This window comes from Solea senegalensis, linkage group LG2, assembly GCF_019176455.1.
Source record: "Solea senegalensis isolate Sse05_10M linkage group LG2, IFAPA_SoseM_1, whole genome shotgun sequence".
NCBI classification, from domain to species: Eukaryota; Metazoa; Chordata; class Actinopteri; order Pleuronectiformes; family Soleidae; genus Solea; species Solea senegalensis.
The window spans coordinates 15,501,395-15,515,243 of record NC_058022.1 but is presented as its reverse complement, the minus strand read 5'-3'; the positions used below and the strand labels follow the sequence as shown (position 1 = coordinate 15,515,243).

Genomic DNA, 13,849 nt, shown 5'->3' with positions numbered 1-13,849 from the left:
GCTCTATAGTTCTAAACTTAACTGATGTATGAAGAAAATGAAAGAAGGAGCATGCTTTTGTCGTATCTGGGGGCATTGCGAGGCAGGAGGAAGAGACAATGAGGGGAAATGTTCCATTCCATCTTGTAGATCTCCAAATACATACAGTGTGTTTTTGTGTGAACTGTTTTATCAGGCTTAATGCAACAGCATCCTGTTGAGTGTAATTCTTGCTGGCAGCTGAGAGGGGGAGAAACAAAAAGAAATGCCACTGTAACAGTGGTAACTCATAATCAGGGACAGCATTGTGTGGCATTATTAACAGTGACAGGATGCAGTGACGTTAGTGGCCCACTGGGAGCTGCATCATAAATGCTGCCAAGGAGGGGGACTAACTGGAAAACAGCCTGATGAAAAATCTCTGCTACCAGTCTGATTTTCTCTAGGAATCCTATTTAAAAAAACAACAAAAAAAACAAGCAGCTTTAAAACTCAGGTAAATTATAATCTTTCACTGCTACTAAAGCTACATTAATATTAATATTTTTTGTTGATGATGATCATATATGAGATGAATGAAATGCAAATATGACACAAACCGGTACATCTGATTTAAAATTGCCCACTCATGATTATTTGTTTCCAACACCAGTGGACTGTAGTGTCCCTGATGAAGCCAAATCCCCTCGGAGGATTACTGTTCACTGGGGCAGATCAGATCAATCTAGCAGACCCATGGGTGCATGAGGTGAAGTGTCTGCCCTGGTCATGAATGAATTACTCTTGACTTCATACCATGCACTTTACATAATTTCAAAGCCAAAAAGATATTTTTAAACTACACTTCCCATTCTTTCATACACAAAGAATAAAAAAAGAGCAATCAGGTTTTTTTTTAACTATATTAATTTATATTTCAAAGTACAAGGTTTCTCCTGTTTTGGTCACATGTGAACTTCACTCATAATAAATGCCATATTCAGTCAAATAAGGCTAATTACCAAAGATGTTTCATACACAGTTAGTTAGTTTTCAATAATGTTATAACCCCTGATCCTCCTGACTCTATTTGAAATCTGGAACAACAGGCAGGTCTGTGCATAGTGATTCAACATGGTGCTGTTTCTATGACATAACAAAACACTGTCTGCAGAATAAGACATGTATGAAGTTACTGTAGATAAAGACAGTTTATATGGGAACCGCATCCACTTCTGCACCCCCCCACCACCACCTCTTTCCACCACACTTGCTCATTCACTTCACATCACACATGACTGCACAACTTGCCCTCTTGGGCAATCAATAACTCAGCATTTTTAATCACACTGCTCCGGCGTTATCCCTGTGTCATTGTCTCAGTCATGCCTTTGAACATACGACACACACACAGCCTTCTGGGAAGCAAACAGGCGCAGCCACAGGCAAACACACAGCAGCATCCGTCGGACTCACCCTGACAGCTTTGGCATCTTGACAAAGCTGAACACATCCATGTGTGCTGCAGACTGCAGTCAAAGCTACAAATGTACCATCTACTTCACTCTGGCTCCATTGTCCCAAACTGTCTTTCGCAGCAGGGAATAAATTAATGCAGAAATAAAAGTGGTGCCACTCTTCCACAAGTCAGGTGGAGAGATTAGTCCTGTTGTCTGGGCTTCTGCATGGCTGAGTGATTGCTTGTCCTCGCCTCAGCAGCGCAAATCCACAGCCCATGGAAAAGGATCTGGCAGCAGAGCTCCCTCCTCCCACAACTATACCCTTCAAAGCATGCCTCTATTAGCTGTATTAAGCCACCTTCATTTCATTTCCATCACGGTGGAATGATGAGCAGGAGCCGCGCAGTAACAACAGCTGTGGAGGGAGGCAGAGAGAGCCAGAGTGATAGGCAGAGGCAGGAAGGGAGGGACAGAGGTGGCAATGGTGGTGGGAGATGAGAGTGGAGGAGTGAGGAAAGAGGAATGTGCAGAGAGAGAAAGAGAGAGAGAGAGAGTGTGTGTGTGTCTGTGTGTGTGTATGAGGGATTGCTACCAAGAGATGCAGCCGGCTTCCAAACCTTCCCCAAAGGATAGTCTCATCAATCCTCAGCCATGTGGTGTGTTTCCAGAAGGCACAGAAGGGTTGGAAAGGCTAAAGACACACTACAAGCACAAGCAACAGGGGAGCAGTGAGAGTAGCAGGAGAGACGGGATGACTTAATGTGCTCCTTCCCCAGCTGAGGTGTTTGCCTCACAGCTGCACATTAGAATGTCTGTACTGTACCCATCATTTGTTTTTGAATTCGTAGCATGCATTACCTCGAGGTACTTGGTCAAGACCTTACAACTATTACAGAGAAACAGGAACACAATGAGACTGCACTTGAAACGTGACAGAACAAGACTCAGAGTGTATGGCCACCTGCCTCGACTGGTTGGGGTAGGAGAGAGGATAGAAAGGAGGATGACGGGAAGGGGGTTAGTGAAGGCGGAGGTGGGTGTAAAGATGTTGAGCTGCTAAATGCTTTCTCTCAATGGAGCCTTTCACTACGCACTACTGTAGGCCCCCAAGCTCTTTAGCAACTCACCCAACACAAACAAGCACAGAGCTGATGCAATGTTTTTTAACAGCAAATGTAAAATGGGTTAGTGTAATTAATCAAAGATGAGCACTGTTGTGATGCATGGTGCTCCAAGTAGTCAGCTGTATGCTGACAGATGCTGCCAGCGTGTAATTTCCACTGCAATATTTCTTTAGGCTGAAATACATTCACATAACATTTCCATTTAGTTCAAGATGGAAGGAAAATCAGTATGTTTGGTATTCTTGATTTCATGTCAGGGTTTTGCATGTAGATAAATGAATAGGAGAGTCATGAGAACAGATATAATTTGGCAAAAAAACATTTTATCACGATCTTCAGATGATTGATCACGATGCTTCTACTATCCCACAGAGCAAGCGCCATAGAAGAGGCACCTCTCTTGGAAAAACTAGGCTCAGGTAGTTTTTTAAAAAGAAATCTATTATCACAGAAATCCAATGACCATGACACTTTTCTCTTGATCTGTGAAGTGCTTTGGCAACAAAACATAACAAAAACATATTCTTCAAAAGCATCTTGTCCTCCATTTATCTAACTTTATACGTGAATACAACAATTTATTTTCAGAAATAAAAATGTCCAAACAGGATCCTTTCCCTTTGGATGACTGCTGCAGTAGAGTCAAAATGACACCATGTAAATGGCGTAAACAGTGATAATTCCCCGTCTACTTATATCCGGTTTGAATCCCCACTGGGAGCGTCACAGAATGACAAGCAGCCCAATCAATAAAAATGTCAGCTAGCAATGAATAAATGAATACAAAAAATATACAGAAAACTAATGCTAGTTGAAGAATTCATAGCCAGAATATGCAACTCCTTCAACTGTATTAAGTATTAACCATCATACAGTACATTCAAATGCCACAACTTGCAATGTGCCTTTGGTGAGATTGGAACACACAGTAAAGAATGTTGTCTCTTCCGAAGAAACTATCTGATTTAATCTGATTACATGTACACCAATAATCTATCTATTGACCATTGAAGAATATTCCAGTTATATTATCTTAATCATACTATTGAAGCAGAACACTTTTTTGTTTTTTATGAAGCGCACCAGGCATCAATGATGCACTCACTGATGGAGAACATATCTGATGATTTGCTTTAAATGCAACCACTCTGGAGGAGGATTGAGAGACTCAGCGTATTTTGGACAGTTATATTTGTCCGTTTGGGCTTGCGGCCCAGAGGCCAACATGAGTGGCACAGCATATTAGGGTCAGACAGATGCAAAAATCTAAGGAGACTATGGCTGAGGCTTTGACCGATAAAAAACACTCACTGCTCTGTTGATCCTTGACTCTTCTCCCATCATTGCTTTTTTTAAAATAGAGCTCTCTGAGACAATTAGCCACTTAAACACTATAGTGCTAATATCCTGCCTTTGGTGACTTTGCACAAATTCTCCATGTCCATGGAATATAGGTGTGAGGTCATGCCTTAATTCAGACAATATGTTATACTCTATTGTACTCATCTTAGCAGTACTGCCCTCTGATCTCAACTCAATATAAGTAGCCCCTGGACATCATCCACATGTGTTATTGTGTTCACTTCAGCAAACCGCCCCATGGACTGCATTTTGTTTGTTTGTCAACCTCTGTCAGTGCGCCACTGCTGGAGCTCAACTTTTCCAATCTGTGAGTGTAAGAGTAGATGTGCCTGCGCTGCTGCTGATTTATTTAGTCAATTAAACAGCTTTTAGGCGGAAGTTTAAAGATCTAAATGGTGTTTTCCCCCTTGAACATTCTGTGATCTGTATAATTGGAATAACAAGTGAAGTGTTCCCTTGCACTACGTTTTGAAAAGATTATGGATTTGGTTTGCTGGTTCCACTGCACCTGCTGATGAAGTTCACATTCATACTGAGATTACTGTGCTGTGTAGCGTGAATAAAACCCCAACAGGTTCTGTGAGTCTTGTAAATGTGCAGTTGAAGCTGCTTTCGTCTTTCAGCTGACTTTACTCCATGTCTGTTGTTGCCATTAGCATTCTCCTCCCCCACATCCCCTCACCGACTGGATAAAATGCTCTGGGACACTCAAAATGTTCTCCTAGATTTACTTTCAATCTTCCTAGACAAACCAATGTCAAGGGCTGTCCCTTGGAGGGGGAAAGTTCACACTCGAACCTTAAAAAAAAACATTCAAATTCAAAACATTCTGCCTAGAGTCCAGCAGAGGGTGCTGCGAGGGCAGCTTGGCCTCAGATCCTTTTTGAACAAAAAAATAGAGTGATGTTGTGTTGCTGTGAAAATGGAGGACAAGCGCAAGTTAAAGCCTGGTTTATAGTCACTGCAGCACATCTGGAGCAAGGCGTGTTGGGCACGAGGGCTCCACAGGTTGTCAAGGCCATGTGTCATGCACCTCTTCATTTTTGTAATTACGTAAGAAACCGGCACACGTGTGATGCCTTAGAGGGAAGAGTGGTGCAACTGATTAGTGTTTATACGCAGCTGTATGGTCACAGAGATATTCAGATGGTTCTGGAGTCGTGAAGAGGAGAGTTTGTGGAGCAATTAATGAAGTCAGGAAGAAGTTACATGTAAAAGAGACTTCCCTCATCTCTCACACATCTCTTTTACTACTTTAATGCCACCACCCATCCACCCACCACCGTTGATGATATGTTCGCAGTAGTCCCAATCTCAAGTTAAAAAAACAAGCTGTTAGGAGCAAGAACAGACATGAACTGGGGTTCTGCAGTAAGTGACAGGGATGCCGCTCTCTTCATCGACACACACACACACACACACAACGACAGAGAGGCTGTCTGCATGTGTCAGACTATGAGGATTAGGAGGAATCTTTTCGTGGGTGCTTCTTGACATTTTCCAGACAACGAGGCGGCAGTGATATCAAACTTTCCCTACTCCTCAGGTGACTCTACGGAGTCTTCCGAAACCACAACTCTAGGCCCATATTGTAACGATCTCGTCATAGCTGTTATGCATCTTCCTTACCTCCGTGAGTCACGACATAAAATGCATCACTCTGTGAGCAGCATGGGACTGTCACCGGGCAACACAGAAATCAGAACACTGCTATACTGACAAACACACAGGGGGAACTCATTTGACATTCATTCCTTTTTAAAAGTTGCACACTGCGGCTTTAAACATCATCAAAGTGGGTCACTGACAGGTCATGTTGAATCCACCCATCCATCTATCCATCCATTCTCTATCTATCTGCTTATTGTGTTCATTGTGTTCACTGCAAGCTTAAGGCTTTACCGGCATGGCACATGGTGGAAAGTTGCCAATCTATCACAGCTCAGTCCCGACTGACTAGTTTATATCCAACCCACAGTAATGAAACATATCTTGCTCTAAAATAATATGCCCCTGACTTCTGATTTGCTGTTCCCTCTTCAACTCACTGCACATTACCTGTCAAAGAGGTTGGACATAGGTAGTGACATATTAAAGAGTCATATTTTTCAAACCAGGAGTTGGTGGAGTCCAAAAACATAAATAAAAGAGTATGAATATTGCACTTACATTCATCAGATGGCCAGTAAAGCTACAAACAGGGTTACCATATCAGCTCTGTGGGTGGTGATACATTAGAATGTCCAAATCTTTCCCAATGTGCCAAGAGAAAACAACCATTACAGATTTAAATGTCCCATCAACCAAGCCAATGAGTGAGTATACCTGGACCCTTGAACTGACATCTTAACGGCCAATTATTACAGTTATCAAGACTATATCATGTCAAAATGTGGCTGCAGATTGCAAAGCTACAGATGTTTAATTATACTGACGTCCTGCAGCAACTCTGGTTTCATTGTTCATTGCTGTGACACAGGTGCAAAGACCATACAACAGTAGCATTGAATCACAAAGGAAAGTCTTGCCAATTACACAGGGATATACTGTATATGGAATCATTACAGTCAGAGAGAGTGACAAAGAATGATCCATGACTCATTGCATTTGATTCATGGCAACAATGAGACACACTACTACACAAAATCAATTATTTGTTTTTAAAAGCATTCCTTGTGTCAATCAGTAAATCTCATTATAAAGATGTAAAGCTGAGGTGAAAAGCAAAGCACAATAACTACCACTCTCATCCTCGGAGAATTGAGAGCTGTGTAATCAGTAGTCAGCCCTGACCGAGTTAGAATATAAGCACAGCATCCACAGCACATTACTCACTGAATGACAGTGAAGATGCCAAGTTCATTGTCATCTGGGTCCATTGCTGATGACAATTCTCTGTTGCAGTACTCAGTTTTTCCTGCACAGGCCCCTTAAACCTCGTCCACTGACGTGTTCTCTCGTCCTTTTCTCCCAAACTGCTTTATTTGGTCTTCCCATCAGCATCTGAGCTTGCCTGACTAAGGCATTCAGTTACGATTACATACAGTGTCCAAGTGAGTGGCCAGTGCCCTGGGGGAGGAGACTGAGCTTGTCGCTTCTGCCTCAGTAATGAAACAACATCACATTACGGGCCAGTGCATCAGAAAACAAAGAGGGATCAATGCCCAACAGCTGGACTCCAATAGGTTGCTATGCTAGTTAAGGCCGCCTCCATGAACAGACTCTCATGGAAACTATGAAATTCACAAATAGTGTTTTCACATTTCAACTCAACTGCTCTGTTTCATTGCAGGATCATTCAAACAAATTTGAGTTTCCAACGAAAGGCAACTGCAAACATGAGAATTTTACTTTGGTGATATTAGCACATAACCAAATTGCAGTATCTGAATGTTAATCTGCTTCCTGTGTGTGTCATTTGTAAATGGCATGTGTTTTATCATCCATGAGATTAAAAAAAAATAAGCTTCAACCGAAATCCAGACTTTATGTGTCTGCATGCCAACTGTCACCCCTAACACAGGCAAACCTAAGCCGTATATAAACCATGGAATTAACCTAAATGTTTTATAGTAACGTCGTGTATACCTTTATTTTATGTACTTTCATCATCTACAGTATGTAGTATTCAACTAACGAATACAGCTAGTTTAAATTTACATTTTGGGGTGGTTTTAGGGCATTCTCGCATGAAGCCAGAGCACTTTAACATCATGATAGTTCACGCTGGATTATGTCACGCAGACTCTTTCATGCATGAATGGCATTACACAGTCTTCCATTAGTTATGAACTGAGGCACGTGTCTTTGCCTCTGCGAGCAAATGAAACTGCTTGCATAACACATCCTATGCCATGTATGGGACACAAAGCGAGCTGTGACAACAGAAAGTTCAGCTTCCTATGCAGCAACAAGAAACTATAACCATAACACCTGCACATTATTTTCAATCGAAATACTTGTGCATGAACATATGGCCCAGTGGATTGCAGTGTGACGTTTAAAGCAGACCTTTGAGATAAATTCTGCACATGAATCCATTCAATCATGTGGTCTGACACTTGCCCCTGGGCCTCGGCGCACTGCATCACTCGCCCGTTTTTCCGTGTCATGCAGGACACAGCACTTAGAACGGGGAAAAGGGGATGTGCAGAGTGCAGCGACCCTGTGCGTTGTACGTGTCTAAGAATCCCAGTTACTTTGCATGTTGGCTCGGGGTCACCGCACAGCGATGATTTCAGATGGTGCTGGAGAGCAGTGTTTGTTCTGAGACTCATTCTGTCAAATGTGCTGTTAACGGCGTGTGGGTGGATGGCTCATTTGCTTCTTTAGACCAACATGAGGCTCCATGCTTCTTAGCACATTGCTCTGACAGCTTTCATGACTGCCATACTGTTCTAAATTTCTGATTCATTAGTTAACTACTCTTTAGGGCAGAGGGAACCAACATTAAATAAGTAATAAACGGCAGTTAAGACAAATAACCCAAAGCAATAGTCACTTTCACACGCAAAAGATATTAAAATGCAGAACAAATTAATTTTCAGTGCATCAAAGCAGATTTGAGCCCCACATAATAAGAGAGAAAGTGACTTTTTTTCCCTTACTTTATGGAGCAGAACAAACAGTAAACGCAGTCATTTGCATAAAATGATGAGAGGAGAATAGGAAAACACATAATAATATAATAAGAGCTACTGCTTGGCCCCCGCTAAAGGTTACTCACGTATTTGTAAAAGATGTCAACTTGCATCCATTCCAGTAATGTGATTTACACAATTTGGCAGGATCGTTATCTTTTCTGCCATCACAGACGAATGCCAAATAGGTCATTAATCATAATTAATTGAACAAGTTGGAAACCCATTAACGGAGTTGGACACAGCCTTTGCTCTTATTAAAGTCAAGGTGTTCTAACCGTCAAATCAAACATTTTCATTAAGTTGCATTATTCAATGAAACAGCTCTTGATGAAAAAAAAAAACATTATATTATTATACCTTTTTTGGATGAGTTAAAGCTGTTGTGCAAAACCTTTGATGCTCTCCCTGAACAGAAACAATGCAACATTATTTGTCAGAGATTTGTCATGTGTTTTTTAGCTGTTAATTCTAGTTTGTTGTGGGCACTTTCTTGTGTTTTTGCACAATGTTGCCACTCTGTCTTGGCATAAAACTAATCACTCTCTCTCTGTGTAGCGTTGGAATATTGTCAGATAACACCAGATCTTAACACCACTATATTGAGAAATACAGAGAGAATCAAAGTAGAGTTGGTAGGCTTGATCAACATTGAGCGAACTCATTTGAAAATGTAACGGACATTTGTTTGTATTTAAAAGTTAAGCAATGAAATGAAACAAGTATAAAAACAAGTTGCCCAGTAAGCTGTTAAATATAGTCATAGCATAGACAGGAAGCACACAGAAGTCAATAAGAGTCAATGAGAACCCAGGATATCACATTCCTCAAATCAGATACTCTCGTGTCAACACACAACTGAGGCTCCTCCCTGCTGCCCTGGGAGGATAGGATTCACAGCATCCAGCAATTATCTGTAATGTGGGAGAAAAATCAATGTGCCCATGGACAGTGGCTAAGGTCACTTGTCACTTGAATCAGAAACACTGCGATGCTGTAGGCTGGGTTTTAAGTCTATCTATCAGCCAGAATCTCATCATTTTGTAATGCTGGGGATTATGATTACGCCTGACGATAAAGAATATAATTGGTCACAGTAGAATGGAAAATTGATCACTGATTCCACTCATCTAAGAGATCACAGCCATCATTTTACATTTAGACGATTTCACCGAACAACCATTTTTAGTAAAAGCGTAAATCTAAATTATAAACCTCGTTTTTTTTCAAACTTTTAAGTTTTGACACATTCTATACTGACACAGTTATGAATGTAGCACATATTTACTTTCAAAAACAAACAGTGCATTGACATCCCTAAACATATAGATATCAAATGATGCCAATTAGTCTTAAATTTGTGAGACAAGAACAACAACAGAAACAGCCTCAGACTCACCTCTGCTGCTCTTCATTTTCATCCAAATTACTGCTAACACAATTTTCAATTTCACTTGTATTTTCAATTTCCATGTCTTCTCTCTCTCTCTCTCTCTCTCTCTCTCTCTCTCTCTCAGGTAGTTACGCACAACTGGAGCTAAAGGAGAGCAGGCTTGGAGTGTGCCCTTTCAGAGTATCCCTGCAGTACTGTCCGGGGAGGGGAGGCCTCCTTGAGACTTTGATAGTCTGGTGTAAATTCTATTAACGGCAAGGGGATATTGAGAACAATGAAAAATCAATACTGTGTGGCCAGTAATGTTTGAAGGATGAGGTTTAGTTGAAATGTGAGATGGCATGGCCTTACCCAGATGCAGAGACTACCTCTGAAAGTGGTTAATCAAATGCGTGTCTGACATCTAGATTGCATTTTCCCTCTCCCCATTACTGTCATTTTCCCCCTTCACCGTAGAGAAGATGCGCTATCAAATGTAGGGGTTGGTAATCAGAGTAATAATAGGAGTCTCCAATCTGATATAGCTGCACTAAAGGATTGGAAACTGTGTTTTGTCTCGAGAGTCTCAGTTTTCAAAAGACAAATGCATCATGTTTCACTTCTGCACCAGATGCATCAACACGAGGGGTGGAGAGTTGGGCCGCAGCAGAAAAAGAAACACACAACACGACAATGTAAGCAAATTCAATTTCCCGTTGACAGAACAGGCCTTTAACTGCCACAACTTATGACATAATAGGTGTTTCTCAATGACTGTACACACATAGCAAACAAATAAATAGTCTTGTTTTCTCGCTAGAAGAGATTATAGCTTTAATCTATTTAATATCACTGAGGCTTCATAACGCCATAATGCAATGTGCTAAACGTGAGCTCAACAGTGCGCCAGCACAGACAAGTGACAGAAACAAGACACTGCATCAGGTCACGGCTAAGCTAAGTTTTGCCAGTAAGGAAATATGCATTCATTTACATGTTTTCCATACAGTTGGGACAGAGTTCAACTCAAGCCGATTTGACTTTAATGACCACAGTTTGACTCACAATGAAGCAAAATCCACATCAAGTTTACTCAGTTTAATTGTAACTCACAAGCTTTACCTGCAGTACAATAAAATACTAAGTCCCCAGGGACAAAATTCCACCATTGTTGTATTTACAGGTAATTCTGCTTTAGAAAGTGTTGATCTCTGCATACTAGAGCTTTGAAAATGTTTGAATTAATGCATCTGTTACAGTGCACTATAGAAATATACCACTATTGTGTTGAATTGCTTTTCATTTAGCAGGTATTGTACATACCAGATGTCTCCATTCAATTATATGCAGCCTGCTACTTAATATCATGTTATCATCAAAACATGGCCTGCAACCCCCTCTTCTTTGTGTTTGTTAGTAACATTTTCATCATAATAATAAGACATTTACAATTATCACACTATTAAATCCATTACAGTTTTGTATCCATCCATTTTGCATCATAAATATGTTTTATTGTGAAGGAAACACCATTTCATATCAAAACAAGCACTTTTAATTTGAAATTCCATGAAATGTCATCATGATATATTGACTAGACACTCATTGGCCCCCAGGACATTGGAGTTTGAGGCCCTATACTGTGCCCACTTGTCCGATCAGTGAGCGAAGCCCCAAGTTCACTGTGACAATTTTACAAAATCATATGAGTCACTCTGTCTCAGTGGATCCAGACACATAACTGGATTATGAGACCCTGTTTTACTGCGTCAGAATCTGGATTCACAATTTATGAAACATGTACCCATAGGGTGCATATTAGTAATTGAATTAGTGTTTACTCATATGACCAGAAACAAAACTGACACTGTTTATTTTCAAGCATAAATAGAGAACACACCATACACGGGAAGTTGTGGAATGGTGTGGCCTTGTTGCTCATTTTTCTGCTCTGGTGCCCCCAAGCCTGTTAAATCTGGTCGACACAAGTCTCCAAATGAATATAATAGTAATTAGCACTGCAATGTGTGTGTTGCTGCCATCTAGTGGTCGCAGTCTAGTAGTCTACAAGGGGAGGATGTTGCCACTCAGATCATGCCATGCTGACTCATCCACAGTTTATCAGCAACACAAACAAGAGATTTGAATTTCCTTTAGCAATTACCAACAAGGACTGCAACTAAAACCACTCACATAGATACATCGCCAATTACAAGATTTGAAATGATTTAATTAAATGCAATTTTACATTATATTATAATTAACATTATACATTATTCTAATTCACCCGTCTTAACCTTAGGGAAGCGTTTCAATGCCTGTTTTGCTACAACCTTCAAAAGCTAATAGCTTGAGAGAACTGACCTGAAGCACAGGGAAATATGCTCCACACATAATCAGAAGCCTTCTATGGCTCCAGTGTGACAGCATTCCTGCCAGCAGGCTGCTCAGTGCAGTGCTAATTGTATTTATAGTGTATAATATTACACAGTAGAGTGTACCTTGGAAAGCTTGCAATGACAATTTACTTTGAGAAACAGCTTATAAATTATATTATTATTGTGGTATCTACGTACATGGTAGGTGATTTTCCTCTGTTAAATTACATGTCGGAAACTGAATCAAACTTTTTGAGAGGTAACCTAAAATCTCTCTTATAGGACCAGCGTGGGCCAAACGTTTGTGGTGATATCCCTTACAAGGTTAGTGGAAATGACATTATGAGAATTCTGAGGAGAATCTGCTCTAACTTTTACTGTAAACCCTGGCACCACCAAATGAGCGGATCAAACGCAAAGCAGCCCATCTTATCACCACTTCCTCTGTCTGTTTGGTGGACTCTGGTATCTGATGAAGGCTTATCGTGGCCATACAGTACTGGTTCACATGTCATGTTATCACACAGGTCCCTTCCCTGGGGCTCCCACAGGAAGGTTCTTTTCCCAGGGCACTACATGCCAAGTATCTCAACTGCCTTACAGCAGGGTAAAAAAATGCACTGTGGTCAAGGGAGGACTGTGAATCTGGGTACAGTCTGTCCAGTGTTTCTATGATTAACACTGATGTGTGTGTGATGTTTCCTCCATGGGCCACGAAAAAGTCATGTATTTACCACACTAACATTTTATAAAACTTTAATCAACGTTGACCCACTTATCCCAAAACACAGAGTTTTTTACTTTAACATTTTTGAGGTCTATACTTATACAACAATGGAATCCATTCTTAGATACAGTGTCACCTGCTGGTTTGGGAACCTGACATTTAAGGCTAAAAAAATCTCAGATTCACAACCTGGTGAAGAGAGTATTCACACCACAAGATCGGTTTGAACAGGCTACCATCAGACAGGCCAATAAGTTGTTTCTGTATGTTTTATTGAATTCAGGGAGAAAGTGCAGGGTTCCTCTATGCAAGCTTAATCATCATAAGCACTTGTTCATCCCACTCAATCAAACTCATAAATGAGCGATTCGTGGGGGGAGGAAGTTAAATAAAAGTGATTGTACTATATGTATGGATGTGTGGATGTAAGGTACAAATGGGGGTGTGTATGTACATCACTTATGTATGTATCTGTGTACGGATGTAGGTGTGTATGGGGCTTTGTATGTACACGGGTATAGTTTATGTTTATCTATGTGTTATGTTTTTTTATGTCTTGTATTGCACTGCAGCATGGTCCTCTAGTCCAAGACAAATAAAAAAATGTTCTAAAAAAAATTTGAAATAAATCTTTATTATTTCTACAGTACACTATAGAAAAAAAAACTCCTCGTTGTACACTTAATTACTCGATACATCTTGTTCGTAATAACAAATGAGAACTTAGTGAAGCAGTGAGTCAGAGTGTGTGAGTGTGTGCGTGTGGGAGGATGAGGAGGAGGTGACATGGGACTCCAGGCGCCTATTTCATAATAACCGCACGGTGAC

General features: G+C 40.7%; 1 protein-coding gene and 1 long non-coding RNA gene across 5 annotated transcripts in view; one reads left to right on the top strand and one right to left on the bottom strand.

Annotated features, from left to right (window-relative positions):
• frmpd4 (FERM and PDZ domain containing 4) overlaps nucleotides 1–6,954 on the bottom strand; it is a 34,091-nt gene extending 27,137 nt beyond the window's left edge. Inside the window, exon 1 of one of the 4 annotated variants that reach the window (XM_044052205.1) lies at nucleotides 6,740–6,954. In XM_044052205.1, coding sequence (XP_043908140.1) covers nucleotides 6,740–6,783 — 44 coding nt within the window. In that variant the 5' untranslated portion in view covers nucleotides 6,784–6,954. Of the gene's footprint in view, nucleotides 1–1,434; nucleotides 1,922–6,739 lie in introns of those variants that run through there. The other 3 variants (XM_044052228.1, XM_044052213.1, XM_044052237.1) reach the window with 3 other exon arrangements.
• Nucleotides 1–11,081, top strand: part of LOC122786243 — a 62,009-nt gene extending 50,928 nt beyond the window's left edge. Inside the window, exon 2 of the long non-coding RNA XR_006362415.1 lies at nucleotides 10,062–11,081. This is a non-coding gene — a long non-coding RNA (uncharacterized LOC122786243). The remainder of the gene's footprint in view (nucleotides 1–10,061) is intronic.
• The last annotated feature ends 2,768 nt before the right edge of the window (nucleotides 11,082–13,849 follow it).